This window comes from Caretta caretta, chromosome 1 (assembly GCF_965140235.1).
Source record: "Caretta caretta isolate rCarCar2 chromosome 1, rCarCar1.hap1, whole genome shotgun sequence".
In the NCBI taxonomy this organism is placed as follows: Eukaryota; Metazoa; Chordata; order Testudines; family Cheloniidae; genus Caretta; species Caretta caretta.
The window spans coordinates 60,361,515-60,374,929 of NC_134206.1; the positions used below are offsets into that span (position 1 = coordinate 60,361,515).

The window sequence follows — 13,415 nt, forward strand, 5'->3', positions numbered from 1 at the left end:
TGTAACTTCTTGGGGGGGAAATCACTGAAGTAGAAGTGTGCGGGGTGGGGAAGCACATTACTATTAAATATTTATAACTGCAGTAGTTAATACAGGCTTCAATCAGCTTAGGCCCTGTTGTGTTAGACACTTTACAAATACAAAAGAAATGACAACCCCTACCCCAAAGAACATACAACCTAAAAGCTCATTCTACATTTAGTGTGTGGTTTTTGTTTGATGGAGAGGGAGGAGAAGACAGTGACAGAATGTTTAAAATAGTGCACAGATCTAAATGTATTAATCCCTCCATGAAACTCTTTTAGTAATGAATCACTTCCTTTGTTAAAGGTTGTGCTGTGCTGCAGGTCAGCTCATCAGTAAATCCACCATCACATCATGAGGCCGGTAGATTTCACTGCGATAGTGACTCAGACGATGAATTTGTAATTATTGGTAAGACTTTCAAACTATGCAGATGCAACTTGCAATGAGTCTGGATGGATTTACTAACTACTTCAGTGCCACTTTTCCAGAGCTACATGTTGCCATAGTATGTATTTTATAGTACAAACTCAGAGGTGTATGGTAAAATTTCTCTCTTGGTAATCATGCACTACTAATGGGAAGAGTTGAAATAGCTTTGCATAAGTGCTAAAACTCTATCATACATAATAATAATACAGGAGTTCATTTCTACAGCAAGAATACTTTCCACTGGTTGACATGTATATTAACGTGCATGCGCATTGTACGGGGTAGTGCCCAAAGTGTACCCACCACAGATTCCCTATATAGCCCCTGAGACACCTGAATTCAATTCCCTGCTTTGCCACAGGTTTCGTGTGTGACCTTGGGCAAGTCATTTAGCATCTCTGTGCCTCCATTACCTATCTGTAAAAAATCTGAAAAGCTAACACAATTCAAGACAAAGACGAGAACAGTCTTACAGAAGAAAGGGACATCATCAATAGGTGGACAAATTACTGCTCTGATCTATAAAACCACCAGACAAATGGAGATCCTAGTGTCCTAGACAGCCCAGATTCAACAGAGGAGGAGGACTTTCCAACACTGCATGAAGAAGTGGAGACAACTGTGAAATCACTCAAGAATGGAAAGGCTACAAGTATTGACAGTATCCCAGCCGAACTGATGAAATTCGGAGGAGAAATAGGAATAGATGTACTTACCAAGATCTGCAACAAGATCTGGCAGACCAATGAGTGGCCCTCCACGTGGACATAGTCACTAATCATCACTCTGTCAAAGAAAGGCAATTGTGTCAAAATTACTGGACCATAAGCTTAATTAGCCATCCCAGCCAAGTGATGTTGAAAGTCATATGGAACAGATTGAAGCCACAAATGGAGAATATCATTGCTGAAGAACAAGCTGGCTTTCGTGCTGGAAGAAGTATCACAGAACAGATTTTCAATCTTCGTGTTCTATGTGAGAAGTACTTATAACACCAGCAGGATGTCTATCCCATCTTTGTTGACTTCAAGAAGGCATTGACTATGGCACGCATAATGACTGATGCCATAGATGATCACATATGGACAGTCAACACTGGGGGCCAAACAATCTCAAATCTTTGGTTTGCTGATGACATTGCCGGCCTGTCAGGTAGCGAAGGTGAATTTACCAACCTTGTGAAACGATTGGATGAAACCTCCTCAAAATATGGCATTGAAATTAGTGCAGAGAAAACCAAGCTGACGACAAACAAACATGACTGGGTCAGCTCACATATCCCTGTCAGTGGACAAGAACTGGAGACAGTGAAACAGTTTAATTATCTGGGGGAAATCATCACTGATGAAGGATCAAAGGCAGAAATTCTGGCAAGAACTGCGCAAACAGCAGTGGTGGCAAAACTAAAGCCAATTTGGAGGAATAAGAACATCTCCCTGGAAAATAACTGAAAGTTCTGCACGCACTGGTCATCTTTGTTTTTCTGTATGCGTGTGAGACATGGACTCTTACGGCAGAACTTGAATGGAAAATACAGGTAGTAGAAATGAGATACTTCCGTAAAATCCTGGGCATCTCCTACTTCGACCATGTCACTAGTGAAGAGGTCCACAACATCATCACCCAATGCACTGAGTCATATGAAGACCTCTTTTCGACCATGAAGAAGTGCAAGCTGAAGTGGTACGGCCATGTAACAAGATTATCTGGCCTATCCAAGATCATCCTCCAAGGCACAGTACAGGGGAAGAGAAGAAGAGATGGACAGACAACATAAGAGTGGACAGGAATGGACTTCGCGGATACTCATCACTGACACACAATCATCAGGGGTGGAGACAATTGGTCGATTCCTCATCAATGACGGTGCCCCAACAACCAATGTGGTTATGGGAGTGATGATGATGATTGATGAAAATGAGATAATAGCACTTCCTTACCTGACAACGCTCTTGTGAAGATAAATATGTTAAGGATTGTCAGGTGCTCAGATACTATGATGATGGGAGCCATATAAGATCCTAAGGGCTTGTCTACACTGGCAATTTACAGCACTGCAACTTTCTTGCTCATGGGATGTGAAAAAGCACCCCTGTGAGTGCAGCAAGTTTCAGCGCTGTAAAGCACCAGTGTAGACAATGCCTCAGAGCTGGGAGCCATCCTCCTAGCACAGGGAACCACGCCCCCTGTGGAGATGGTTTTTTTTTCTCCCAGCACTGCACAGCGACCACACAAGGCACGTTAAGCTTTAGCATTGCCAGTGTAGACTAGCCCTAAAGTAGATAGAATACAATGGTAGGAGGTTTTTGCTTTTGTTGGGCTAACAAATTTTTTCTCCTTTTCTGCAGAACTTGAAGACTTGGAAAATATTGCAGCATCTCCAGATAAAAGGTAACTTTTTGTATTTCTCATAACTTAGTAAATAGCCAGGTGGCAATACTCTTCCCTGCCACATGGTACTTCTCCTAAAGAGAGGCAGGAAGGGAACATAGTTTTTGATGGCTGTGGCACAAGGGTCCTAGAGGTCATAGGTGAATCAAAGTGGGGAGAGGAGGGAGGGTGTGTGAGGAATCTTCAGGGATGTGGAAGACACAAATCTACTTATGAAATGCTGCCATTTGGCTTGCTTAATTTTCAGATTATCTTTTGATCCAGGCTGCAATTCTGCTGAAGTAACAGCACAGAAGCTATACCAAGCATTCAGGAAATGTTGGTTACAGGCAGAAACTAACATTCAGCTGTCTAGGAGCCTGAACACAACTAAGCAGAAAGTAAGTCTCTAAACAGAAAACAATGTGCTTATTATTCAGCGTGTTCAGTGCAGCTGCCTCATTGGCAAGGGGAGAAGGAGGATGCTTAATATGTGTGTTCAGGGTTTGGTTATTTTTAAGCAGTTTTGGGGGTGGGGGGAGTCTGTCTTGGTTAGAAAGCTCTAATGCCTTTAATTCAACGTAGGACAATCATGTAAATGGGATCTCTGTGAACACAGGAAGTCCTTCAAGAGTTGCTACTAAACATGACTTTGGGTATCAACGCTGTGATTGTACTGACAGCTGTTGGAGTGTTGAATGTGACACTTCATTGCATAGTCTGCAAAGCATGTTAGCATCTGTTCAGCTACTAGGTTGCAGGTTAAATTCCACACTTAAGTCTGTCTTTCTGTCTTCAATAGTATGCTAATAAAGAAAATATTCCAAAGGAACTTGAGTCTAGTGGGAATCTGGCAGAAGAAATAAAGGTCAAAGCCAAATTAAGAGGAACCACAGACTGGGCCCCACCTAGGTTTCAAATAATATTTAATATTCACCCATCACTCAAGTAAGTCTCAAGTACTTGTCTGTCTGTGGGCTAGTCATTTTGTTTCTGTTATACACTGAGCCCAGTCCAAAGCCTGTTGAGATCAGTGAAAAGATTTCTGTTGATTCACTGGGCTTTGGCTCGGAACTGTTATTCAGTACCTTGTTCTCCAGTGTCTCACTGGAAGTTGTGTAGTAATGTCTACTTTTGCTGAGTCATTATGTCCTGATTAACACTGTGTGTATACGGTTACTCAATATGGTGAGTAACTTTTTTTGAGGGTTGTGGGTAGGGTGACCAGACAGCAAATGTGAAAAATTGGGACGGGGATGGTGGGTAATAGGAGCCTATATAAGAAAAAGACCCAAAAATCGGGACTGTTCCTATAAAATTGGGACATCTAGTCACCCTAGTTGTGGGATCTTTGCTTTTTGCTCCCCTGCTGGCTCAAGACTTTTTTTTCAGCAAGCAAAAGACTGACTACGCAGAAGAACTATGAATCTCACTCTACTTAAAGTGCTGTTAAATGCACAAAGTAAATGAACAACTTTTTTTCTGCCAAATTCTGTTAAAACAACCTTGGGTGTTACTTGCAATTAATGATGGGTACAAAATGTTCAGACAAATGTGATTTTTTTTCCTGGGCTGACCGTATCCCTTTAAGCTTTCTTAAAGAAAGACTGGGGAAGTATCGCACTTCTCGCATACCATGATCTCTGGTAGCAGTGTCTGTATATTCTACAAAGATTAGCTTAGAGTTCACTGTAAAATAGCATACAGGACTTCTCTTTAACAACTGACTTCTCTTCCTACATTGTGGGTTTTTTTTGAGTAACATGATCAGACTTCCAAGTTGAAAATATTCATAAGTATTAGTGCAGGTGTCTGTCATTCTGGGAGAATGTAATTGATCAGATATGCTTTTGGATAGTTAGATTTAATTTTGTCTGTCTGTACAGGAGAGATGCCGTTGTAGCTGCACAAAACTTTACTTGTGCTGGTTGCGGAACCCCAGTAGAACTCAGTAAGTACTGAAACACAAACACAAACCCCCAGACATACCACACCAAGCAAACCCAGGTTGTTTGCCAACCTGTGTTCTTGTGTTGACATGATGCATTTTGCAGTTCTGACAATACCTTAACTAGAAGAAAACGCTCCGTGTTGGGGATGCACATAACACAGTGCACAATAGGATCATATCACCATCTGAAATGTCATTACAGCCAGAACACAACGCCTTTCTCCATCAGCTATAGGCCACTTCATAGCACTCCTACTTATCCACAGTTGGAAGTGGTGACTTTCAATAATAAAACTGGAAGCATTATTTATGACGTTGTAAAATAGCTTGTCTTTTTTAAAGTGGGCTATTAGTAAAAAATAAATTCAAGTCTCCAAGCTGCAAATCATAAATCTTAATTAGAAAATACTTTTGAAATAGAATTCGTAATCCTTGCCAATTCGTACTGTCAACTGGTCTTAAAAAGAGAGGCTGTGTAAGTAGTTTTCTTATTTTTAAAGACTTGACCACAAAACCCTGTTGGAGTTATAAAAATCTTTGGGATACTTTTTTCACAAACTGCTTAATGCATTGTAATGTGCAGATGTATCCACTTCATCAGGTCTCATTGCATGGGAAATCTCTGAAATGAGTGTAAAGCCCTATACTAGGTCCATTATACAAAGAGAAGAACAGGAGTACTTGTGGCACCTTAGAGACTAACAAATTTATTAGAGCATAAGCTTTTGTGGGCTACATCCCACTTCATCGGATGCATAGAATGGAACATATAGTAAGATTATATATAATATATATATATACACACACACACACACATATACACACACAGAGAGATAAGTTAGAAGTTACCATACAAACTGTGAGAGACTAATTAGTTAAGATGAGCTTTTATCAGCAGGAGAAAAAAAAAGAACTTTTGTAGTTCTTTTGTAGTTTTGTAGATAATCAAGGTGGCCCATTTAGACAGTTGACAAGAAGGTGTGAGGATACTTACCTTAAGGAAATAGATTCAATATGTGTAAGGACCCAGCCACTCCCAGTCTCTATTCAAACCCAAGTTAATGGTATCTAGTGTTCATATTAATTCATGCTCAGCAGTTTCTCATTGGAGTCTGTTTCTGAAGCTTTTCTGTTGCAAAATTGCCACCTTTAAATCTTTTACTGAGTGGCCAGAGAAGTTGAAGTGTTCTCCTACTGGTTTTTGAATGTTATGATTCCTGATGTCAGATTTGTGTCCATTTATTCTTTTGCGTAGAGACTGTCCGGTTTGGCTAATGTACATGGCAGAGGGGCATTGCTGGCACATCATGGCATATATCACATTGGTAGACGTGCAGGTGAACGAGCCTCTGATGGCGTGGCTAATGTGATGAGGTCCTGTGATGATGTCACTTGAATAACTATGTGGACAGAGTTGGCATCGGGCTTTGTTGCAAGGATAGGTTCCTGGGTTAGTGTTTTTGTTGTGTGGTGTGTGGTTGCTGGTGAGTATTTGCTTCCAGTTGGGGGGCTGTCTGTAAGCGAGGACTGGTCTGTCTCCCAAGATCTATGAGAGTGAGGGATCATTTTTCAGGATAGGTTTTAGATCTTCGATGATGCGCTGGAGAGGTTTTAGTTGGGGGCTGAAGGTGACAGCTAGTGGCATTCTGTTATTCTCTTTGTTGGGCCTGTCCTGTAGTAGGTGACTCCTGGGTACTCTTCTGGCTCTGTCAATCTGTGGACTCCTCCTGAAGGTCGAAACAACAGACTGGACTTCTACATAGATTGTGCACATCGACGTGCACAGGCTGAAATGCGGAAAAGCAGCATCACTTGCCCCGTAACCTCAGCCATGCTGAACACAACCCCATCAACAGCCTCAGGAACAACTCTGACGACATAATTAAAAAGGCTGACAAAGGAGGTGCTGTCATCATCATGAATAAGTTGGAATATGAACAAGAGGCTGCTAGGCAGCTCTCTAACTCCACATTCTACGGGCCATTATCCTCTGATCCCACCGAGGATTACTAAAAGAAACTACACCATCTGCTCAAGAAACTCCCTGAAAAAGCACAGGAACAGATCTGTGCAGACACATGCCTAGAACCCCAACCTGGGGTATTCTGTCTGCTTCCCAAGATCCATAAACCTGGGAATCCTGGACGCCCCATTATCTCAGGCATTGGCACCCTGACAGCAGGACTATCTGGCTATGTGGACTCTTTCCTCAGGCCCTACACTACCAGCACTTCCAGCTATCTTCGAGAAACCACTGACTTCCTGAGGAAACTATAATCCATCGGTGATCTTCCAGAGAACACCCTCCTGGCCACAATGGATGTAGAAGCCCTCTACACCAACATTCCACACAGAGATGGACTACAAGCTGTCAGGAACAGTATCCCCGATAATGTCACGGCAAACCTGGTGGCTGACCTTTGTGACTTTGTCCTCACCCATAACTATTTCACATTTGGGTACAATATATACCTTCAAGTCGGCAGCACTGCTATGGGTACCCGCATGGCCCCACAGTATGCCAACATTTTTATGGCTGACTTAGAACAATGCTTCCTTAGCTCTCGTCCCCTAAGACGCCTACTCTACTTGCACTACATTGATGACATCTTCATCATCTGGACCCATGGAAAAGAAGTCCTTGAGGAATTCCACCATGATTTCAACAATTTCCATTCCACCATCTACCTCAGCCTAGACAAAACCACACAAGCGGTCCATTTCCTGGACACTACTGTGCTAATAAGCGATGGTCACATAAACACCACCCCATACCGGAAACCTACTGACCGCTATGCTTACTTACATGCCTCCAGCTTCCATCCAGGACACACCACACTATCCATTGTCTACAGCCAAGCTTTAAGGTACAACTGCATTTGCTTCAATCCCTCAGACAGAGACAAACACCTACAAGATCTCTATCAAGCATTCTTAAAACTACAATACCCACCTGCTGAAGTGAAAAAACAGATTGACAGAGCCAGAAGAGTACCCAGAAGTCACCTACTACAGGACAGGCCCAACAAAGAAAATAACAGAACGCCACTAGCCGTCACCTTCAGCCCCCAACTGCCATGTACATTAGCCAAACCGGACAGTCTCTACGCAAAAGAATAAATGGACACAAATCTGACATCAGGAATCATAACATTCAAAAACCGGTAGGAGAACACTTCAACTTCTCTGGCCACTCAGTAAAAGATTTAAAGGTGGCAATTTTGCAACAGAAAAGCTTCAGAAACAGACTCCAATGAGCTTGAATTAATATGCAAACTAGATACCATTAACTTGGGTTTGAATAGAGACTGGGAGTGGCTGGGTCCTTACACATATTGAATCTATTTCCTTAAGTATCCTCACACCTTCTTGTCAATTGTCTAAATGGGCCACCTTGATTATCACTACAAAAGTTTTTTTTTTCTCTCTTTTTTCTCCTGCTGAGAATAGCTCATCTTAACTAATTAGCCTCTCACAGTTTGTATGGTAACTTCCAACTTATCTGTGTGTATGTGTGTATATATACATATTATCTTACTATATGTTCCATTCTATGCATCCGATGAAGTGGGATGTAGCCCACAAAAGCTTATGCTCTAATAAATTTGTTAGTCTCTAAGGTGCCACAAGTATTCCTGTTCTTTTTGCGAATACAGACTAACACGGCTGCTACTCTGAGACCTGTCATTATACAAAGAGAGACACTCGCTCATGACTGGCAGAACAAAATTAATATTTGAGTTGACATCAAAGACTCAAAGAATCATTAACAATAACTGTGCAAAGGAATTAGTGAGGTTACACCTGTAACCACAAGCCCCAGTCTTGAACTTGTTTTGGGGAAGCAGCCAACACTGTTTCCAATAAGGATCTGTGTAAATTTTGATGGTGATATAACTATGATCAGTCTTGCAAAAGAGGTTTCCATATTTAATTCAGAATATTAAATCTGACCACGAGTCTACCTCTTCAAAAAACAAGACTTCCCCCTCCGCCCAGCCCAGCCCATTTTTCTGTAGATCTGAATTATGTATTACTGGATTGACGCAGTTAAAAGGCAATACAGTAATTCTTTAAAGAACCATTCTTCATTGTTGACCCGCCACAGAATACATCAGGAGACTCCGCTATTGTGATTACCTGGGGAAGTACTTCTGTGACTGTTGCCATAGCTATGCACAAACTTCCATCCCTGCCCGAATATTGATTAAATGGGACTTCAAAAAGTACTATGTCTGTAACTTCTCCAAACATCTCCTGCTCAGCATATGGCAAAACCCCATCTTCAATGTGTCGTGTATCAACAAAACCCTCTATACAAAAGCAAAGGAACTGAACAGAGTCAGGGTAAGTGCAGCTTCTTTGTAATTGAAGTGTGTGGCATTGTCCTGCACGCTGCCAGAAGAAAGACTAGACCCCAGGAATCTGGTTTAATTAGGTTGCTGCCTTATTAAGTAACATATCTGGGCACTATCCGGTAATAACTCATCCAGTGCAAGCGATTCTTCATTTGTTACCTGTAGCACCTGAGGGCAGGAGGGCTGCTACCTGCCTCCCTTTTCTCCCGCTGTTCCAATCCACCTGCTGGGACCCCACCGCTATCGACTCTGATGAGGGTTAAAGGGATGGGGAAGAGGGGGTTTTAGGAGCCTCAATCCTATTGCCCACCTTGTTTAAGAGATGTCCAGTTTATCAGGGAATAGGATGCCCTATTGAACAAGTACCTGCCACCAGGAGAGACCAGCAGTTAGATTGGCTGCCTCTCTCTGCCCATGAAGCAGCTGTGTCTGGGCCAGCAGGAGAAAGAAAATAGTTGGCTCCTCTAAGGATTTCACACTCCCCCTCCCCTTCTTGTGGGCACACTGACCTCCCTGTGGGTTGGGAAGTGGAGGTGGCTCTGTGGCTGACTGGTTGGACAAAAGGGTGCAGCACAAGTCTATTGGCTCTTGTGAACCCAAGGGAAGGGCTTATAAACTCTTCCCCCTGCCCTGGGGCATAGCAATTGGTTTTATCTAGTCTTTGATCCTGCAGGAACAACCTGCAGCTTCAGGTTGTATGTTTTGGCCATGCATACGCATTTGTGGGGTAGGCCTTTTGGTGCATTATATAGCTGATCTGTCTAACCTTCTGCTGTATTTTTCCTAATTTTAAACTAAAACTGCTCTGTGGTGAAATGCTAATTTTTAAATATTACTGTCTAAATTACTGCTCTTAAACACTTCTGAATGTTTAAATATGCTGCTCTGCTTTTCATTTTAAATACTACATTTATCTACCCTTCATCCTTTAGGAGATACAAGAACAGCTTTTGCATATTAAAAAACTACTGAAAACCTGCAGGTTTGCTGAAAGGTATGGAGCATGATTAAGTATAGCAAATACTTGGTAGAAGTAAATAGTTATTCATGGAGCTTCCCCCTCCAGATGAATTTTTAATCATGTACTTTTTAAGGAAGTTAGTTCTGTATGATCAACAGAAATTCTGATATCGTCTTCCTTTCCCCTGCAAATTTATCTATTGCAAATTTATTTATTGCAAATGTCAAGTGATAGTATATTTTATAAGGCAGCTTGTTTTTTTCCCCAGTACCATTGTAGAAACACTTATGAGACTTGATTAATGATTCGATGTGTGTAATAATTTTTGGCAGATTTTTTTCTTTCGTCCTTCTGATACTATTCCTCTTGGAGGAACAATGTGAGTGTCCTTGCTCAGCAATGTAATGTCTGTTCAAAGTTTTTCTAAGGTGACTAGAGTGGTTATTCCATATGTTGCTCAAATCATGGCTCTTTAGTAGACTGTATTCATTCCATCTTCATTAACTAATGACACAAAACAAGCTGTAGAAAATGTGCATATTCTGCCTGAGTTAGGCAGCTCTGATTACTTTCTTTCATTACACAATCAGCCTAACTTCTCTGTGGCTTTAGGGAACATTGGTGGGTTTAAAGAAAAGCAAGATGTTCTTCCAGGATATGTTGTTGTTTTTTGTCTAAATCAATGCTTGCCTGCAATGCTTAATGTAGTAACTATAAAATGGAAAAATAATGGACCTTTGTTTTGCACCTGCAATTAGTCGTGGGTGCAGATGATAGCACTTGGACACTGAGCTGAGTTCTGGGTAAGACATTTAAATGCTATCACTTACACCCACAGAATTAGAGGTCTTTTATAAACCAGGCAAGTAAATAAGAAAATAAATTAGTAAAATTACCAAAAAAAAAAAAAAAAAAGTAAATGTTTAGTCTCTCTCTCTCTCTCTCTACCATGGGGCTAGGGACAATAATGATTCAATGACTGATGAAAATATTATTGTCAAAACTAAGCATTTTTGATGCACTCTTTCTCCATCCAATTATGGTTAGCAAATGAAAGTTAAAATGCACAACAATAGTGCTCCTCTTGCGCTTGCTGCAATGGCTGAATAGTCTAAAAGGCTTTTTAACACTCTCACCACCAACCCCCCCCCCCAACCACATCAGAACCCAACAATCACTTACTTCTTTTTGTGTGCATTCAAATAGTAAGCGGCTGATGCTGTTTCTGTGTGAGCATTCTGCGGATGATCAGTGAACAGGTGGGGTTATTGCATATGACGAGATTCATGCCTCCACAATTGAGAACAGAATTTTTTTTAGTTTGAATACTTATTGAACTCAAACTTTGGGAGAAAAAGCTATGTTAAATAATGACTCCCATACACCCTCACCCACAAGCCAAGAAAGTTCTCACTGTAGCCTTCCAACAAACACTCCAGCAGAAACTGGGTAGGCAAGACTTAATAGCCTTTCTTCTACGGTTAGTTAAGAAGCAGGAAAATTTTTTTTATAACTTTCAGGCTTTTTGCAAAATTCACAAGTGCCCTTTAACTCAGTTCTGCTGTGTATAGAGGTATCAATTTTATGTTCTTCCTGGTTGATGAGACTTGGCTGTCTCCACTTACTTACATGTTTTGATAAACATGCTCTCAATAAACATGTCACTTTGTAATTTAATTTTTTTTTTTTTAATCTGTAGTGTATTGAAAGAATTTGAACAGGTCTCCAGCCACCTGACGACAGAGCTGCATCTGTTCTCAATGGATGACTTGGTGAAGATTAAACGAGGGCTGTTAGTGCCTCTTCTCAGGGATATTCTAAAAAGCTCCACATCTCATGTAGAAAACTGCAAGGTAAGGGAATCGCTGTCTCTGGTATATAGCCTGAAGAATAGCCACAACTGACCATATTTTTTTTTTATAAATATGAACTTTTAATAAACATCAAAAAAGTAATTAACTCTTTTTCAATTCTTCTAGCTTTGTCAAGCCAAGGGATTTATTTGTGAATTTTGCCAGAGCTCAGATGTACTCTTCCCATTTCAGACTGCCACATGCAAAAGATGTACAGGTATGTTCCATCCCAAAGCTATTTCTTTCTTGTGAGAACATGTGTGTGTGCATGTATAATATTTCAGGCCCCGAATCTGCAAGGTACTTAAGCATGTGCCTAATTGTAAGCATGTGAGTAGTCCCACTGATTTCAAACTCTCTTGTCTCAGTGAGTTTATTGTATATTTGAAAACTTGGATGTGTTGTCTGCATGTAAGTTAAAACAAAATTCAAGTGTGTTCTTGGTATGGGTTTACATATCTCAGTTTGAGTTTGAAATAGCAAATGTAGTGCTGTTACATCAGATTTTTCTGGACCTAATCCAGTGCCCATTGAAGTCAATGGAAAGACTCCAATTGACCTCAAGGTTCATTGGCTTGGGATCAAAATATGGAATTAACCTTGTTACATTGTGCTTCATTGTCCTGGTCATGAGTCTTCTTCAGTTACTTTCGTATCGGGATAAACTACCATCTTTCAAGGAATACAATTATTGATGCAGTTTTCCCCACCTGCTTGTGTGTGTAAACAGTTTGCAAAGCGTGCTTCCACAGTCAGTGTTTCAAGTCTGGAGAGTGCCCCAAATGTCTGAGAATAGCTGCTCGGAGGATGTTTTTGGAAGCTCCATCTGTGGCTATGTGAGACTGGATTACTATGAAGAGGCACACAATTTTCTGTATATACCTCTGAAGAAACTAGATACAGATATATATGCGTCTGTCTACAGGGTGGATAATGTTGTTTTAAACATTGGTATTTTTAAATCATCCTGCCATGCTAACATTTTGTAATGTGACTTTTTAAAAAAAGAATAACGTTTTAATATTATGCTTGAATACCTGTCCTGACAGAAAATAGTTTTTAATGTGATCAGTTTAAGTGTATGCCATCATTAATATTTTGCTGCTATTGGTTTTTTACTCTTTCTGTTTCTGAATTTGTTTTTATTATTGTTGTTGTTATTTTATATTTGACAAGTTGACAGTTCCCATATGTAACTTTGCATGCAATGTAGAGACAATAAACAAGGTTGAAAAACTCTTTTAACCCTGTCAGATTTTTATTACAAGCAAGAGGTGATAAAATGTGCAGAATTTTTTCTCCTCTTTGAAACAATACTACAGAAATGCCTTGACTTCCAAGTTTGATTAAAAAAAAAAAATGAACCTGAAAATGTTATCCTGGTAAGCATCCTAATTCAAAATGGTGGATCAGTTTTGTTTTAAAAAGAGACCTGTACTAACCTCTGGGGCAGCACTTTCCAACCT

The 13,415-nt window shown here is 40.6% G+C and overlaps 1 protein-coding gene across 4 annotated transcripts in view; it reads left to right on the forward strand.

Moving 5' to 3' along the window:
- Positions 1 to 13,190, forward strand: part of RUBCNL (rubicon like autophagy enhancer) — a 54,788-nt gene extending 41,598 nt beyond the window's left edge. For all 4 annotated transcript variants that reach the window (XM_075128554.1, XM_048850474.2, XM_048850466.2 and 1 more), the window contains 10 exons: positions 331 to 435; positions 2,805 to 2,847; positions 3,095 to 3,227; positions 3,629 to 3,774; positions 4,713 to 4,777; positions 8,886 to 9,124; positions 10,068 to 10,129; positions 11,796 to 11,949; positions 12,076 to 12,166; positions 12,680 to 13,190. In XM_075128554.1, the coding sequence (XP_074984655.1) occupies positions 331 to 435; positions 2,805 to 2,847; positions 3,095 to 3,227; positions 3,629 to 3,774; positions 4,713 to 4,777; positions 8,886 to 9,124; positions 10,068 to 10,129; positions 11,796 to 11,949; positions 12,076 to 12,166; positions 12,680 to 12,789 (1,148 nt within the window). In that variant the 3' untranslated portion in view covers positions 12,790 to 13,190. The remainder of the gene's footprint in view (positions 1 to 330; positions 436 to 2,804; positions 2,848 to 3,094; positions 3,228 to 3,628; positions 3,775 to 4,712; positions 4,778 to 8,885; positions 9,125 to 10,067; positions 10,130 to 11,795; positions 11,950 to 12,075; positions 12,167 to 12,679) is intronic.
- The last annotated feature ends 225 nt before the right edge of the window (positions 13,191 to 13,415 follow it).